Below are 16407 nucleotides of genomic sequence, written 5' to 3' on the forward strand. Positions count from 1 at the left end.
AGGGATGACAAACCAGTCAGCCTTACCTCAGTTCCTGAAAAATCATGGAGGGAATCCTCACGGAATCCATTTTGAAGCACTTGGAAGAAGGGGAAATGATCAGGAACTGTAAACATGGATTCACAAAGGGCAAGTCGTGCCTGACCAACCTAATTAGCTTGTATGATGAGGTAACTGGCTCGGTGACCTCTCAACCAAACTTGCAGATTGGGCAGGGCATAATGGCTACTTACATGTGAAACAGAGACAGGTCACTTGATCATGTGACCAGCTCCAGTTTGGGAGACACCAGGGATTTAAAGGTGCCATGAGGCGGACTCCATCTTGTCTTCAGTCTTGTTACTGATCCCAGATTCAGCCTTCCTAGGTACAGCGAGCCGGGAAGGATTGTTGACCCATCCTGACAGGATTTACACCACTGACTTTTAAGATAGCTGTTTATAACATCTCTGCTAAGAGCTGGATCAAGAACTTGGTAATTGATTCAGGGGGTAGCTGTGTTAGTCTGTACAGGAGAAACTTAAAAGACAACAAATAGTCTGGTAGCACTTTAAAGACCAACAAAACATGTAGATGGGATCATGGGCTGTGCCCATGAAAGTTCATGATACCATCCAAGGCTGCGTCTAGACTGGCATGATTTTGCAGAAATACTTTTAACGGAAAAGTTTTTCCATTAAAAGTATTTCCGCAAAAGAGCGTCTAGACTGGCACGGATGCTTTTGCACAAAAAGTGCTTTTGCGCAAAAGCATCCGTGCCCAGTATAGATGCGCTTTTGCACAAGAAAGCTCCAATGGCCATTTTTGCCATCGCACTTTCTTGTGCAAGAAATTAAGGTGCCTGTCTACACTGGCCCTCTTGCACAAGTATTCTTGCTCAAGAGGGCTTATCCCTGAGTGGGAACACCAAAGTATTTGTGCAAGAAGCACTGAATTCTTACATTAGAACATCAGTGCTCTTGTGCAAATTCAAGCAGCCAGTGTAGACAGGCGGCAAGTTTTTGCACAAAAGCAGCAGCTTTTGCGCAAAATCTTGCCAGTCTAGACACACCCCAAATGTTTTGGTAATTGATGTATATCATGTATTCTCCTTAACAATCTCACTCTCAACTTTTTCTTTCTTTTGTTAATAACCCTTTAGATTCTAAAGGACTGGCCCAGCGTGGTCTTGTGGGTAAGATACAAAGTATAAGTTGACTGGGGACTGTGGTTGGCTCTTTGGGACCAGGAGAACCCATTTGGGGTAGGTGAGATTGGGTTCTATAACCCCTCACCTGTGTGCAGGCCCGGGGCTGGGTGTAGCACAGGGAGAGCTGGGGTGCCTGAGGGGTTTTCCTTGTGAGGCTTCCTGCTGGCCGGATTGGCAGCTGGAGCGCTCGGTGTGACTGGTTTGTGGCCTATTTTGGGAAAGGTCTCCAATCGAGAGCTGTAAGGAGCCCCGGTTTTGAGCAATTCACCCTGAGCGGAGGCCCTCAGCGGTGCCCAGGCTTGGCCCAGTCTGGCACACCAGTCAAAAAACAACAATAACCCACTTTGCAAACAGTAACAGCAGTAACAACCGTGCACGTGTGTGTTGGGTGGGGAGATGCGAGGGAAGGTCAGGGCGTGTTTGTGAGAGTGACAGACACACGCAGTGTGTGTGTAACAGAGATTTGCATCGCCAGGCTCCCTCCACCCCCTCCTCTCTGTGTGGAGACAGGGTACCGGAGTGGGGGGGGACACCCTGACATCAGCCCCCCTCCTTTTCTCCCTCCCACCCCTGCCCAGCAAGCAGAAGGCTCCCAGGGGGCAGCTCCAAGGCAGAGGTCAGGAGCAGCAAGACAGCAGGGTGAAGGGCAATGGAAGTGCCAGCGCTTGAGAGCTTCCTGGCCAAACCAGTCAGGATCCCCCGTCAGAGGGTCCACGATCTACCAGTAGATCCTGATCTATTGGTTGGTGATCACTGCTGTAGTGAAACTCAGAGCCCTGCTGGCCCTGGGGATCTGATCTCAGCCCCAGAAATATCTCGTCCCCTTCAGTAGGGTTGTACAGGACTCCATAGTGCCTGCTCCTTGGGTTGGCTGGGAGCAAAGGTGGATGCAACAACTTCAAAAATAAGAGGAGGAGTTGCTAAGTAGCCTAGCTGGGTGCTGGGTGTTGCTTCTGTCACCTTAGGTGGGTGTGGAAGAAAACATTGTCCCCACTCTGCGTTTGTAAGCAGCAAGTAGACAGAGGCAGTTTTATTACGAGCTGCAGCAAGGGAAAAACTGGTTCAGATGGGGGGAAGCCCCCCTCCTTCCGAGGCAGATCTTCGAATAGGAGCAATTCTGAAGCAGTATCTATACTGTCTATTAGATATAATAACAATAACAATTCGTCTCCTTCCCATTACAAACACCTATGACTAACAGTTATTTAGTTCCACCCAGATGCTCCCAGATGCCAGAGTCAGCGTCCTACCCTTATCTCCGTATGGAGGCGAGAGGCGAAGGCAGCGTCTAATTCCAGATCTCGCCTTGTCAGGCCACAGACTTAGCCTGACTCTTGCTCTCTTGTTAACAAGACCAAGATGGCTGCACACAAATTCCCTTATTCCCTTTTCCTATCTCCACACGGGCTCGACATCACTGCCCTTCCCAAGTGCTTTAAAACACCCCACTCCTGTAGAAAGTAGCTGGGGACCCAGAGCTCAGTGGTTGGATGGGCAGCAAGCATTGCCCAGGGCCAGCCTCCCTACATTCAAGTCCCCAGAGAAACTAAAGAAAGGAATGTAACTAAATAACGTTAAACAATCTTATGATGAAGAAACAAATAATAATCTAATTCTTACCGCACAACCCAGCTATTGTATAACCCACAGACCCACGCGGGCTGGGAGTGGCAGCCTCACGCAGGGTGGAAGTGGCAGTGGGAGGGTAGGACGGCTGCTCCTGGGGAACTCAGGGTGATGCTTGTAGTAAGTTGAGGGTCGGTAACATGGAGTGAGCAGGCCTGAGTAGACCTGTAACATAAAAACAGAAGCAGGCCTAGAATATAGTGAGCAAGACTTTGGTTCAGTAACACGGCAGCCAAGAAAGAGGCCCTAGGGATAACTGTCTGATTGTGTACATTTGGTGGAGCATGGAAGGACACAGAGAGGCACCGAGTACAGACTATAAGCCAAAGGGGAGTAGCGGAACATCTGAATGAGAAATGCACCTACTGACCTAGGTTCAGGACTGGGTCGAAGTTGACAGCATGAAGGATAGTGAGTCCCCCTTCTGTAAGCTGAGGGGTGGTAACGAGGCAACAGAAGGTAGCAACCTGGTACATAAAGAAGTGATGGAAGTTGTTTGCACCTATCTATAGAAGGGCACTGCAAATGGTGAACACCGACTGACCTGGGGGAGGGTGCATTAGGCACCTGAAACAGCAGGTGGCATTGCTGAGACTTACAGAATGCACAGGGGCTTAACACTGGCTCACCACTGTTAATATCTGTCATTTGGAAATAGCCCTGCTATGTGTTGGTACCTTGTCAATGCTTGTAGCATGCACAGTGGCTCAGTGTTGAGTCTTTTCTGTGGACCACTGTTACTGCAGAGCATTTGGCAATAAACCTGCAAGATTGATTTCATCCTTGCCCGAATCTGTCATTTCCAGGGGCTCTCAGAGATCTCCTGTGTTGCCCCAAGTGCACAGAATCTTACCATTTTAGATGAAGGGAGCACACACACACACGTGCATACAGCCGAAAGTTTATCATCACCGATGGATTGGAGGTCCTGTCAGGAGTGCACCAGGACAGCCTTGCAAACCTTGACAGACAACACTGACTGTTGACAATGCTTATGGGTAACTGGTTAACTGGTTACCTGTTTACATCCCTACTAAAAATAATAATAATCAATCAAACACCAGTTCTGAATGCAGGAGGGGTTTAGTGAGGTCTGGAGCGGGGAGGGCGGGTCTCCCACCTGGGGGTTTCGTGTTAGACTGAACTCTGAAAAAGACAGACACAAATGCCTGATCCAGATCAAATCTCATTTTATTAAACTAAAACTACGGCTACATGATTTAATAAAAACTCATAATACATGAACACACGGGGAATGGAGCAGAACACACTGCATGTGGATACACAGGGCAACAAATAAAGCCCATTTAGCTACAATGGGTATGAAATGCGCATTGCTGAAAGAATAGAGAAACTGCTGCTTCTGTCACTGGTGCCGACTTTCCCTCCCCAAATCCCAGGGACCAGATTCTGCTGTTAGGAACACTGGTGCGAACCGAAGTCAGTGGAATAAAAAGTTGGGTAGGTCAGAAAAATGAGGGTTACTGAATCTTAATAGAAAATGTTATAAAACCAGCAAGAGACCCTAGTCCTGGATCACGGCGAAGCTACATGCTTTGGTTAAACTGGCTATTAGGTTTCCATGAGGAAGCTGAAAATGTTTTTAAAGAAACCAACTTCTAACCATCCCCACTTTTCCTTTCACATATGTTTTGAATGCAGACCGTTTTTCCTCAAGCCTCTTGTACAGATCCTTCTCGCCTGGCAGCAGGGGCTCCTTACTGGCAATCTTTCTTATTATCTCTGCCACTTCCCTCACTTCCTTCAGGGTTTTTATTCTCTCCTGGTACCCAGGCTTCAGTTCCTGTTCCTCCGACAAGATCAGCAGGTCAATGTATTCCGGGGTGGACAGCGGGTTGGGTTTCAGAGCGATTTCCTGCAGACGTTGGAGGCTGCGAGATGATTTATCAATAAGCTTCATTAATATCTGTTCCACTGCAGCGTATTCCTGAGACAGCTTTGCAATCACGCCCTGTGTGGACAGCACCTCCCCAGACGCCTTCTCGTACTTCTCCTTCAGTTGTGCATAGGTCTGTTTCTCTTTCACTACTGTGTATTCCCACTTGTACTTTTGATTGAAATGAACATTCCAGAAACATTTCCCAGGGCACACCGTGCAACATCCTGTATCGCTGTTTATAATTGCACACTCAAGCTTCTCAGCATCATTAGGGATCATACAGGGATAGTGACACGTATAGTGACACTGCTGGCAGTTGGATATATAATCACCTGTCCCAGAGATGTCTGTTTGCACCGGCACTGTTTTCTCCACCTCATACTCAAAGTCTTTATTGGCCTCCATGTCATCCTTACGCTGCTCCAGAGCTTCCTGTGTCTTGCGCAGTTCTTCCAGCTTCACCAGGCCGGCTTTGATTTGTGGCTGCAGCCCTTCCACAGCCGCCTCCAGCTTCTTCCGCTCCCTGAGAACCTCCTGCGTTAATGTCAGACTTCTGATTTCCAGCTTCGATAAGGCCCCAAAAAATGTCTTCATGCTCATGGCTCCCATGTCCCAGAACATTTTATCAAAATTAAAACTGTCCTTGTCAGCTGCAGTATTACAGGCGAAAAGTGCGGAGTTATTGAACTTGAAATGAACAGGGTTGCCTTGAGCATCTTTAGCACAAGGGACATCGGCTGTTTTAATGGCCTCTAGTACAGGGGCGGGTTGTCCATCAGCGAAGGTGACCAGGATTTGGATGTTGTCTTTTATGTCTTTCCCGAAAATAGAGAGCACCGAGTCAAACACGTACATCTGGGCGTGGGTCAGACGAGCTAGTGCAGCCTGAACCACAACGCAGACAGCGTCGATGTGATCAATGGCCCCTGGAGTGGAGAAGAACTCTTGGATCTGCCTTGTTATCGCCTTGTCTTGCTCTATCCCTCTGGTGTCGCCAAATCCCGGCGTGTCTATTATAGTCAGCGAGTAGGGGACTTGGAAACCCCTTGTGTGATTCACTTCATAGGCCGTCACCTCAGATGTCTGGCTCTGGGCCTGGCTTCTGTTTGTTATTTCATGGATGAGCTGGAACCTGAATTCATCCTTCCATTGCACACCCAGGACGTAGTTGATCATCCCGTTGATGAGAGTCGTTTTCCCCGACCCGGTGGCTCCCATCACCATAATCACTTTGTTAGGGATCTGCAGGGTCTCCTTCCCCAGCCTGTACTTTGGATTTGTTGCACGAGAATCAAACACCTTCTCTATGGGCAGAGCATACACCGTGGGCCGCCCTTCTCCTATCTGAGTGCTCTTTCTCAAGAAATCTTGTGCTAGTGTCTTTGATTCCTCTCCTGCTGTTGTAATTGAGACCTCCTCCCCGGGGTCACTCACAGCCCCGTCCGCACACACGGCCGACACCCGGAATCTGTAGGGCGTCTGTGACCTCAGTCCATCAATGGTGAAGGACTCGGTTCTCTGTCCCGTCCTTCGCTCCATCCATTTGTCCTTCTGCTCACCCCCGGTTTCCTCTTTATATTCTACCTTGTACTCGCTTATACTGACTCCATCGCCAATGACACTTGGACTCTCCCAGGAGAGGGTGATGGCTGATGATTCTACTATGGTTTTTTTTGGCTTTCCAGGTGGGCTGGTGGGTAACGTCTTCACAGGATCACTCACGTCACTGCTCACACTTCGCCCTGGTTTGCTCACTGCTGCGTATTGAAACTCATACACGGTGTTTGGATGGAGCCCTGTTACTGTGAAGGTCTCCTGGTTACCGTTTGTATCCACAGCTGTCCAATTCTCCTGCCCTACAATCCTGTGCTCTACACTATAGCTGGATATTTCCTTACATCCAAAGGCTGCCGGTTTCAGCGTGAGCTGCACACAGTCATGTCTGACTCCACCAATCAGAAGAGGAAGTGGTTTTGAGGGAAGTTCATAGTTAGCGCTGACCAAGTCTACATTTTCATAGAGGTAAACTGAAGCTCCTGGATAATCCTCATCTGGGACAGAGGCCACAATGAATCGAGTCTTCCCATTAGATTTATTCACACGAGCAAAGTCTGAAACAGATTTTGCAGCTTTTCGGGCATTTCGGTTTCTTTCTTTGTCCTCAAACCACAGTTTGGGTTTCTCACGAACAGAACTGGCTGATTCAGGATCTTGGGAATTCTTCAGAAACTGGGTCTGAAGGCAGAACCTTAACTCTGATAAATATGGTTCTTGTACATGTAGTGAAGTGAACACAAAGGCTACGACAAACTCATTCGCAGGATCCAGAACTATTTCATCCAGTTTGTTCTGGGAGGACACCACTTCCACATCCCTTAGGATAGAAAGATAGGAACTGACAAAATTCATTTCTCGTTCTTTTTTATCCAGAAATTCGTTGAGCTGCTGGGTATTGAATGGTGACTGGTTTTTGTAGGTTACAATGTCCACCAGGATCCCTTCCTCTTTTCCACCTCCACGAATGGAGGGTAGGATTCTTGCTAGTTCTTTCTGGAAAATCTGTCTGTGTTGCATGCACAGATCTTTGAATAGCTGGATTTTCTTCTGCATTTCAGGGAAAGTTCTCATTTTCGGATTCTTCACCAAGTCGTTGCATCGCATGTCCAGTTCTGTCAGTTGCTCCAGGGCCATTTGAACATCAAAGATCAGCGCTGTGCTGATCTCACGCACCATCTGAGCAGCTTTGGAATCCAGCTTGGTCAGCGGGTACAGCCAGACTCTCACCGGTACGGCCTTCTCCCCGTTCTCACCCAGCAGTGCTGGGAGGGTGGAGTATGTTTTCATGGCATCTTGGTAAGTAAGTGGATTGTTCTCAAGAGCAAAATCTCCATAAAACTTGCAACTAAATTTTTCAGCCTGTGCTTTTTCTTTGTCATCCATTCTGAGAGTGCCTTCTCCTTCGATGGAAACGAGAGGTATCTTTTTAATGATAACATGTAGGTTTCCCTGTATCTCTTGTACATTCTCAGATGAAGAAACTTCTCGATCAAAGACAAAAAAAGCCTGTGCCCCGTACAGCACAGCCGTGACCACGTGGGTGGCCGTGCCTTGGTCAAACACGTCAGGGTAAGAAACATTCTGGCGACCTATATGGCTCATAGTCAGCTGCTTGAACTGTGTCGTAGTTGAGTACTGGAGAGAAACGCGGGCTTGATGCTTTGATGTCTTGGTATCATTTAAATACTCTGCAGAGCCGCTCACTTCCACCAGGCCAGACAGGAAACTGGCCTTCAGCGATGCAGTGACATTGAGAGCTGATGCCTTGTCTTCAATGGTGTCCGATGCAACAATCTGAAATTCAGTCTTGGGCTGTGGCTTTGCATCTATATCATTTCGAAGCGTCTCCAGGTCCCATAAAGTGATGCCTAGAACAGTAGAGATGGGCACATGGTCAGTGGCAGAGAGGGTAAGAGACCTTTCTACTCTGTAACTGCCAGGTGTTTTCTAACATCACAATAAGAGCTGAATGTCCCTGAACAAAGTGTCAGATCTGGCTTCTTCTAGTGTGTCCGTGTGTGAGATGAAACATACATTAGTGAACACTGAGAGACTTAAGTCCACGAATTCTTTGCAACACCAAAGCTTTGGATCTCTACTAAGAAAGTCGTTGTAGAACTGTACTCATGTCTGTATGTAAACAGATCTTTTAACCAATACTCACTTTTCCAATACATTTCAGTTTAGCTAAAATGTATTCTTAGCTTAGTAAGAGTTGGCTGTAAGTTTGTATTTGGGTAAGATCTGAAACATGCATTAGCCTAGGAGGTGATGTGTCCAATCCTTTGGGACTGATCGAACTTTCAATCTGACCTTTGTCTCTGGGGACGAGCCCAAGATTGGGTTGCTATGGAAACAGTTGCTGGCTTCTGAGTAACCACTAAGGTATCATAGAGGCTGCTTTGCGCTAGCTTGGTAAATCCAAGCGGCCAGCTTTGGGGAGTGTCTGACCCATTCTTTGCAGTTTGCTCTAACTGAGCAATCGCAGCGTGCTTCCTTGACCCCAGTCATGGGGTGTGATTTACAATTTCATGGCGCTGTTTTGAGCCCTACCTTAATAATGTTTCTGTTGTGCTTTTGTAGGCCAAGATTATCACAAGATTAAATCAGGGTTTAAAAAAGAGCAAGATAAATTCATGGAGCTTAGGTCCATCAATGGCTAGTAGACAAAATGGGTAGGGTTAGTGTCCTTAACGTCTCTCTGTCAGAAGTTGGAAATGGAGGACAGGAGAGGGCTTGCTAGAGGATTCCCTGTTCTGTTCATTCCCTTTGAAGTACCCGGAATTGCCCACTGTAGGCAGACAGGATACCAGGCTAGATGGACCTTTGGTCTGACCCAGTGTGATGTTTCAGAGGGGGAGCCGAGTTAGTCTGCAACTGGAAAAGTGAAAAAAAAAACCAAACTGTCCTGCAGCACCTTAGGGTCTGTCTACACTACCCCGCTAGTTCGAACTAGAGGGTAATGTAGGCATACCGCACTTGCAAATGAAGCCCGGGATTTGAATTTCCCGGGCTTCATTTGCATAAGCGAGGAGCCGCCATTTTTAAAACCCCGCTGGTTCGAACCCCGTGCAGCGCGGAAGCCTAGTTCGAACTGCCTAGTTCGTGCCCCGTGTAGCCGCGCTGCACGGGGTTCGAACCAGCGGGGTTTTAAAAATGGCGGCTCCCCGCTTATGCAAATGAAGCCCGGGAAATTCAAATCCCGGGCTTCATGTGCAAGTGCGGTATGCCTACATTACCCTGCTAGTTCGAACTAGGAGGGTAGTGTAGACATACCCTTAGAGACTAACAAAACATGTAGATGGGATCATGAGCTTTCGTGGGCTCAACCCATTTCTTCAGATGAATGTTGCAATATTCCCTATGCCTTATGCAAATATGCTTAGAATATGAATGTCATGACTGTGATATGCCTTATTCAAGATACCTCATGTTACATATCATTGGAAAGGTTAAGAGTCACTGAATATGATTATTCCACTTGAAAGCACGTGTCCTTTTTGCAGAAGAACTTAAGAATATTGACCCAAGTACTTGAAATTTCATATCTGTTGCTTTGGGACACTCCTGCTGCTTATGCTCAGTTTGACGGACCGGCAGGATGAGATAATGACCAGTAAAGGAACGGAACCTTTCTGCGCCTGTGGGTCAGCCAGTGAGGAATGGCTACGGGGCCTTTCAGAGACAAGTGACCCTGTCAGCTGATAGTGGAACCCAGCTTGAATTCTGTACTGATACAGGGCTACGTCTAGACTGGCATGATTTTCCGGAAATGCTTTTAACGGAAAAGTTTTCCATTAAAAGCATTTTCGGAAAAGCACGTCTAGATTGCCAGGATGCTTTTCCGCAAAAGCACTTTTTGCGGAAAAGCGTCCGTGGCCAATCTAGACGCGCTTTTCCGCAAAAAAGCCCCGATCACCATTTTTGCAATCGGGGCTTTTTTGCGGAAAACCAATCTCTGCTGTCTACACTGTCCCTTTTGTGCAAAAGTTTTTCGGAAAAAGACTTTTGCCCAAATGGGAGCAGCATAGTATTTCCACAAAAGCACTAACAATCTTACATGAGATCGTCAGTGCTTTTGCTGCAATTCAAGCAGCCAGTGTAGACAGCTGGCAAGTTTTTCCACAAAAGCAGATGATTTTGCGGAAAAACTTGCCAGTCTAGACACAGCCCAGGAGTGGCTGGGAGGGGTCAGAGTAGGGAACGGAGGACTCCCGCCTTGTGCAAATCCTATTGATGGGTGGGAAGTGGGAGATCCTGGCCATCGGTTCTCCTGGTTACCCCACCCAAGAGGACTGCTGGAAACAGCTGGGACTGAACTGGAGGAAGAGACAGGGATCAGGCTGGAAGGGCATCTGGCCTGTGAAGAATATTACTAGAACCCCCATAGGGTGAGATCATCTGTGTAACTAGTTTCTTTAGTGTACCTCCCTTAGATGTGAGCTGTGTGTTATTTTCTTAGTAACCTCCCTTGTTTTGTTGGCTGCATCTCTGGCCACTTAAACACGACTTTTCCCAGGTGGCACCCTGACTTCTGGTTTCTAAGATCGCAGAGTCTATGTAATTTCTAACTCAGGGGCCGTGTAAGAGGCTGTGCCTCCCTTCCTTCACGCTGAGGAAAGAGCTGAACTTCATTTACATTGATGTCAGTGCTGCAAAGGGTGGGGGGAGGAACATCTGGGAGCTGCATTAAATCCCAGAGGTGTTCTCAGCGTCTGTACTTCAGCAGCTGAGTGTGGGCCTGCTTCTGTCTTTGCTGGAGGAGGCTGCTGGCCCTGGTTCAGCAAGGCCAGGCAATAGCAGGCCCAGGCTGGCAGAGAAGGAATCTCAGTGGGGTCGAAGTAGCTGAGATGAGTCCCAGGGACCCTGCCCCACCACACCCAAGGTGGCTGCTTTTACGCAAAGTATTTGTAACGTGGTCCAGAGGGGTAAGAACAGAACATGGGCCCTGGCTACAAGGCTCACCCAGACCCAGCTCTGGAGCTCAGGGCTGCCCTGGGGTTACCTGGGATGAGGGCGTCGTTGCGGCAGTCGTACAGCATCCCCAGCTGGAAGGGGCGACCCAGGGTGGGCATCTCAATTGTATCTCCTAACGCAGGCATGGCAACGTCCTAACGCTCTCCTTGGTATCGGCCTGCAAGAAATAACTTGTGTCACACCTGGGCCAGTGTCTGATCCATCCCCCTGGCTGTGGGCTCCACCCCTCTGTGACCGGGGGCGTTGGGTTCATCCCACCGGCCGTGTGGGGGTGTGAGTGTGGGTCTGTGTCACGCTCAGGGGCATCGTGCGCAGGGCTCAGAACCCGATTCCCAGCGGGAACTCGCCCTTGTAGAGCCTGGACACGGGGCTGGGTTCACTCCTGGGTGCGTCACTGTCACGACTGTGAGATGCCGGGGTCCCACTGGCCAGTGTGAACAGAGCTCTGGGCGGGAGGTGCTGGTGCAATGTCGACAGCTCCTACTTTATAGGAATGTGCTACAGGTAGCACTTTCGTATTGGTACGATCACATGACACTGGCCCGGTGGCTGCGGCATCAGCTCGTTGGGGAGCTCAGCCCGGGAAGGGCGGCTGGGAGAAGTGGAGTTAAAGGAGGGAGCAGAAGGGCGAGAGGAGATGGCTGGGCAGGCTGAGACAGCAGGGACTGAGGCCTGACTGCTTTCCTCTGAAAGCCTCTTGTCTTCCCTGCTGACCGCCGACATGCAGTACTGCCCCTCCCCTCTTGGCTCTGCGATCCCACAGTGCTGCTCCCCAGTGCAAATGGGGCTGCTAGAACTATCTTCCCAGCCTGCCGCTCTGAGCAGACCCATCCTCCCTCGCTCGGTCCCTCCTGGGGCACGTCTCTGCTTCACTGCATCTGTTCAAACCTCTCGTCCTCAGCTTCACTGCCCTGCCCAATGCAGCCCCGGCTGCCCCCGACTCACCCCGGATCCATCCCCGCATCCTCGCTGCTGCGCCAGTAATGCCGGTCTCAGTTCAGCCGCTGCTGTCCAGCCGGCTTTGTGCCTGCTCCCGGGGTCCCCTCCCCACGGGGAATCAGCGCGCCATTTCAGATTGTGATAGGAGGGGAGACCTGTGCATGCTGTGACGGGGCGGGGGAAGGAGAGAGTGAGAGCATGGGGCAGCGGGGTGGAGGAGGGCAGATGGAAGACAGAGGCTTCAGCGTGTTACTGAGCATTGGCGGCTCCGCTGGGTCCAGGGAGAGCAGGGTCAACCCCCACTAGATGAATCCACCTGATCAGCTCACCCGGAGCTGGGGCCCTGCTTCGCCTGCAGCCTCGGAGCACTTGAAGCAGGATTGTCCCAAGATGGACGGTAGCTTTGTACAGACAGAAGCCTGGGGGCCGGGCTCTCACAGGACAGGGATGGGGAGGGGCACCCGTCCTCTGTATTAGCAGAAAGCCCTTCCCCAAGGAGAGCAATCCCTGTGAGGTGGAGAGAGAGGTCGTCACCATTCAATGGGCAATGGAATTCCTATGCTACTAGCCCCCCCCCCCCCCCCCCGGACTGCTAGTCACAGACCATGCACCCTACAGTGGCTGCACACAAGGAAAGGCCCAGTGCCGGGCCGTGCGCTGGTGCCTCCCCTGCAGCCCTGCCTGTTTCTGATCCAGCACGGAGCAGGGAGAGAGAACGCTAACGCAAACTGTCTGTCCCGCCCGGGAGTGGATCAAGGGCCCAGCCCTAGAGACTGGGAGCTGCACTTGCAGGTGGGGGGCGAGGTATGTTCTGATTAGGGTTGGCTGCTCACTGACCCAGAGTGGGGAGAACCCCTCCCCAAGCCCTGGTGGGCCAAGCCTAGCCCCGCCCCTTTACTTGACTGGAAGGCAGGGGGCGGGACTACCAGTATAAAAGCCCAGGCCAGGAGCTCAGTCAGGCCCCAGCCACTGGAGGAAGCAGACGCCCACCCCAGGCTCCCAAGCTGGGAGGCCACTCGGGACTGGCCCAGACCACCAGGACCCCAGACTGCCGAGGAAACCCTGCTGAGCTTCCCCAAGGATTCAGACCCTGATGACCCCAGGACTGGGATGGGGCCAGGTGCATCCTGAGAAGGAGTCCAGAAGTGGCTTGGGGCAGCCAACGATAGTCAGGCTGAGCTAATGGTGCTGTAGGGAGTCAGAGTGTTGTGGGCCACATCTCCGCTGACCCCCGTGGCAGCCAGACCTGCCTCTGCCTGTGCCCCGGGTGAGGATGCAGTGGAATGGGGCGGGGCTGTGCCCTCTGTCAGCCCAGTCTCTGGGTGTCTGCTCCCCCTTGCCACTACGAACTGTGTCTGACTGTCCTGCCCTGTACGAAGGGCCTGGGCTTGAAAGGGAACGTTGGGTGTTTGAGTCATGTGTCTGGCCATGTCCCAGGGGCTGCACTTACAGGCTGGGGTCCAGCCAGCCCACAGGGTGCGGGCCCTGGATTGGATAGGGAACATTTGCTTGCCCCTGGGCATACAAAGGCCAGGAACGGGGTGGGTGCTGGCCCAAGCATAGGCCTGAGCCGCAGGACAGAGCTGTTGGCCTACACCCCACGGCTAGCCTCTGAGGGAGGAGAAGACACTGAACAGGGCTGACGGCCCATCAGCAAAGCCAGTGGAAACCTTTCAGTTGGCTTGTGGGGAACAGCTGCTGTGAGCCAGCAGGAAGGAACCTGGGGCATCGGACTCCTTTGGGGTGGTGCTGTGGTTTGACACTGCTGGGAACTGAGCTAAGTGAGGTCTCATAGGGTACGTCTAGACTACAAAGCCTCTGTCGACAAACAGCGTCTAGAGTACAGCCAGTTCTGTCGACAAAGCAAGCCGCTTTGTCGACATGAGAGTGTAGACGCAAAGGACAGTGGAGATGCAATAACGCCTTCTGTCCACAGAACTCTGTCAGCAAAAGGCGTTATTCCTCGTAGAATGAGGTTTACCGCCCTCGACAAAAGTGCCACGTTCTGTCGACTTACTGGTGACAGAACTCAGCAGTAGTCTAGACGTAGGTATAGGTTTGTCAAAGAAAGTCCACTTTTGTCGACAAAACCCTGTACTTTAGACACACCCATAGAGTGTGAAAGGGAGCCTGAACCTTTGCATAAAGGTCCCCAGGCTGCAGCACTCGGCCGCTCTGCTTTCAAGAGGCGCTGGGCCAAGCTACGTCCCTGTGTAACCCCCACTACCCAGCAAGCCCCTCACCTCCCTTCTGGGGAGCCCACAGAGAGAGATTCAGGAGTCTGTTACTATCTCCCCTAAGAGGAATGGCCATTGAGCTCCAGGCTCTGTTCATAGCTCTAGAAATACCCGATTCATTCCCAGAAGGTGACCCAGGCCAGGTTCTCCTTCCCCTTGGGTTCCCTGACTCTGCCCACTAGACATTCTTCTCCCAGCTCCCACAAACGAATCCAGAATCCTGGCACCAACGCCCTAGTGCGAGCCCACAGCTAGTAGTGCAACCCTGTGGGGCTAGGACCTGCCATCAGCATACTCCTGGTGGAGTGAAAACATTCTGTGCTGCAGAACCAGAGCAAGGCTGAGGGCTCAGACCTGGCTGGGGCAATCCATGCATTCAGGGGAGAGCCTGCAATGACCAGGGAGATCCTGTCGCATGCAAAACAATTTCAGATGCATTCGGAGGGCATGTGGGAGTGTGAACAGGTGCCATTGGTTCAGCGTTTGCATTGGGAGGAGAGCTGTCTCTGGACACAGGGAGGGGGCTCAGGGCGCCAGACCCTGCCCCGACAAACTCCAGCATGGCCTGAACTTGACTTAATAAACACGCATTGCCGGAAACAAACCCTAACTCCCCATGGCGTCACATTAGCGCCCACAAGGGACCTGGCTGCCTCAGGCTAACGAGCTACAGGCCTTTTGATCATGTGGCAGTGGCAGGTACCCCCTGACCCTGCACCCCATCTGCTACAAGTTGAGACTCCACCAGCCAGTCGAACAGGGAGGGTTTATTCCTTCCGCGCCGTACAGCACAGCCCAGGTTCAATGCGGGCATCGAAGTGAGGGGCCAGGCAACCTCAGACCCTTTGGGGTGGGCTCCACAGGGCCCCGAACTCCAGTGCTCAGCTCAGCCTCTTCTCTTCGTGTTTTCCTGTCCAGACTGACTGTTCTCCAAGCCACCCCCTCCCTTCGTTCAGACCCCTTTCCTTCCCAGGTGAGAACTGGTTGGGTCACTGTCTACATGGGCAGTGTTTACAGACACAGGCCAGTAGGGGTCACCCAGAGCCCACAGCCCAAACATAGCGACCAGTGAGTGTACAGCCCCCCCACATCACAGTCTGCAGCTACAGTCACTGGTATGAACCAGGCTCACTCAGGAGGAGTTAGAAGTTGTTCCAGTCCCGTGGTTATTTGGGCCCCGTGATTTGAGATGGGTTTGGGGTGTCCCGTTCCAGTTCCCCCGCCACAGGCTCGGCCCCGCACTGTCCCCTAAGGAGCAGGAACAGCAGCGGGGCCAAGAACTGCCTGGGCGAGGGGATGGAAGCCCTGTGACCTCTAGCGCAAGGGTCACCAACCAGTCGATCGGGAACTGCCAGAAGATCTGGGAGCCTTTGACGGGTGAGCCTGGCTGGTTTGGCCGGAAGCTCTCAAGTGCCGGCACTTTCATTGCCCTTCCCCCGCTGTCATGCTGCTCCTGCCCTCTGCCTTGGAGCTGCCCCCCGGGGAGCCTCCTGCTTGCCGTGCAGGCTGTGGGAAGGAGAAAGGGGGAGGAGGGCGCTGATTTCAGGGTGTCCCTCCTCCTCTCACTCCTGTACCCTGTTGCCACACAGAGAAGGGGATGGAGGGAAGCAAATCTGCACTCACAGGGTATGTCTACACTACCCCACTAGTTCGAACTAGGAGGGTAATGTAGGCATACCGCACTTGCAAATGAAGCCCGGGATTTGAATTTCCCGGGCTTCATTTGCATAATCCGGGTGCCGCCATTTTTAAATCCCGGCTAGTTCGAACCCCGTGCAGCGCGGCTACACGCAGCACGGAGTAGCTAGTTCGGATTAGGCTTCCTCATTCCATGAGGAGTACAGCTAGTTCAGATTAGAAGCCTAATCCGAACTAGCTACTCCGTGCCGCGTGTAGCCGTGCGGCACGGGGTTCGAACTAGCCGGGATTTAAAAATGGCGGCACCCGGATTATGCAAATGAAGCCTGGGAAATTCAAATCCC

At 51.4% G+C, this 16407-nt stretch overlaps 1 protein-coding gene across 4 annotated transcripts in view; it reads right to left on the bottom strand.

The window, feature by feature from the left end:
* Positions 1–947: 947 nt before the first annotated feature.
* LOC102447044 (uncharacterized) overlaps positions 948–16407 on the bottom strand; it is a 29388-nt gene continuing 13928 nt past the window's right edge. For 2 of the 4 annotated variants that reach the window (XM_075916929.1, XM_075916928.1), the window contains exons 3-4: positions 11278–11406; positions 948–8140 (exon numbers count right to left, since the gene is read on the bottom strand). In XM_075916929.1, the coding sequence (XP_075773044.1) occupies positions 4419–8140; positions 11278–11374 (3819 nt within the window). In that variant the 5' untranslated portion in view covers positions 11375–11406 and the 3' untranslated portion in view covers positions 948–4418. Of the gene's footprint in view, positions 8141–11277; positions 11407–12517; positions 12696–16407 lie in introns of all 4 variants that reach the window. The other 2 variants (XM_075916927.1, XM_075916926.1) reach the window with 2 other exon arrangements.

This window comes from Pelodiscus sinensis, unplaced genomic scaffold (genome assembly GCF_049634645.1).
Source record: "Pelodiscus sinensis isolate JC-2024 unplaced genomic scaffold, ASM4963464v1 ctg40, whole genome shotgun sequence".
NCBI lineage: Eukaryota > Metazoa > Chordata > Testudines > Trionychidae > Pelodiscus > Pelodiscus sinensis.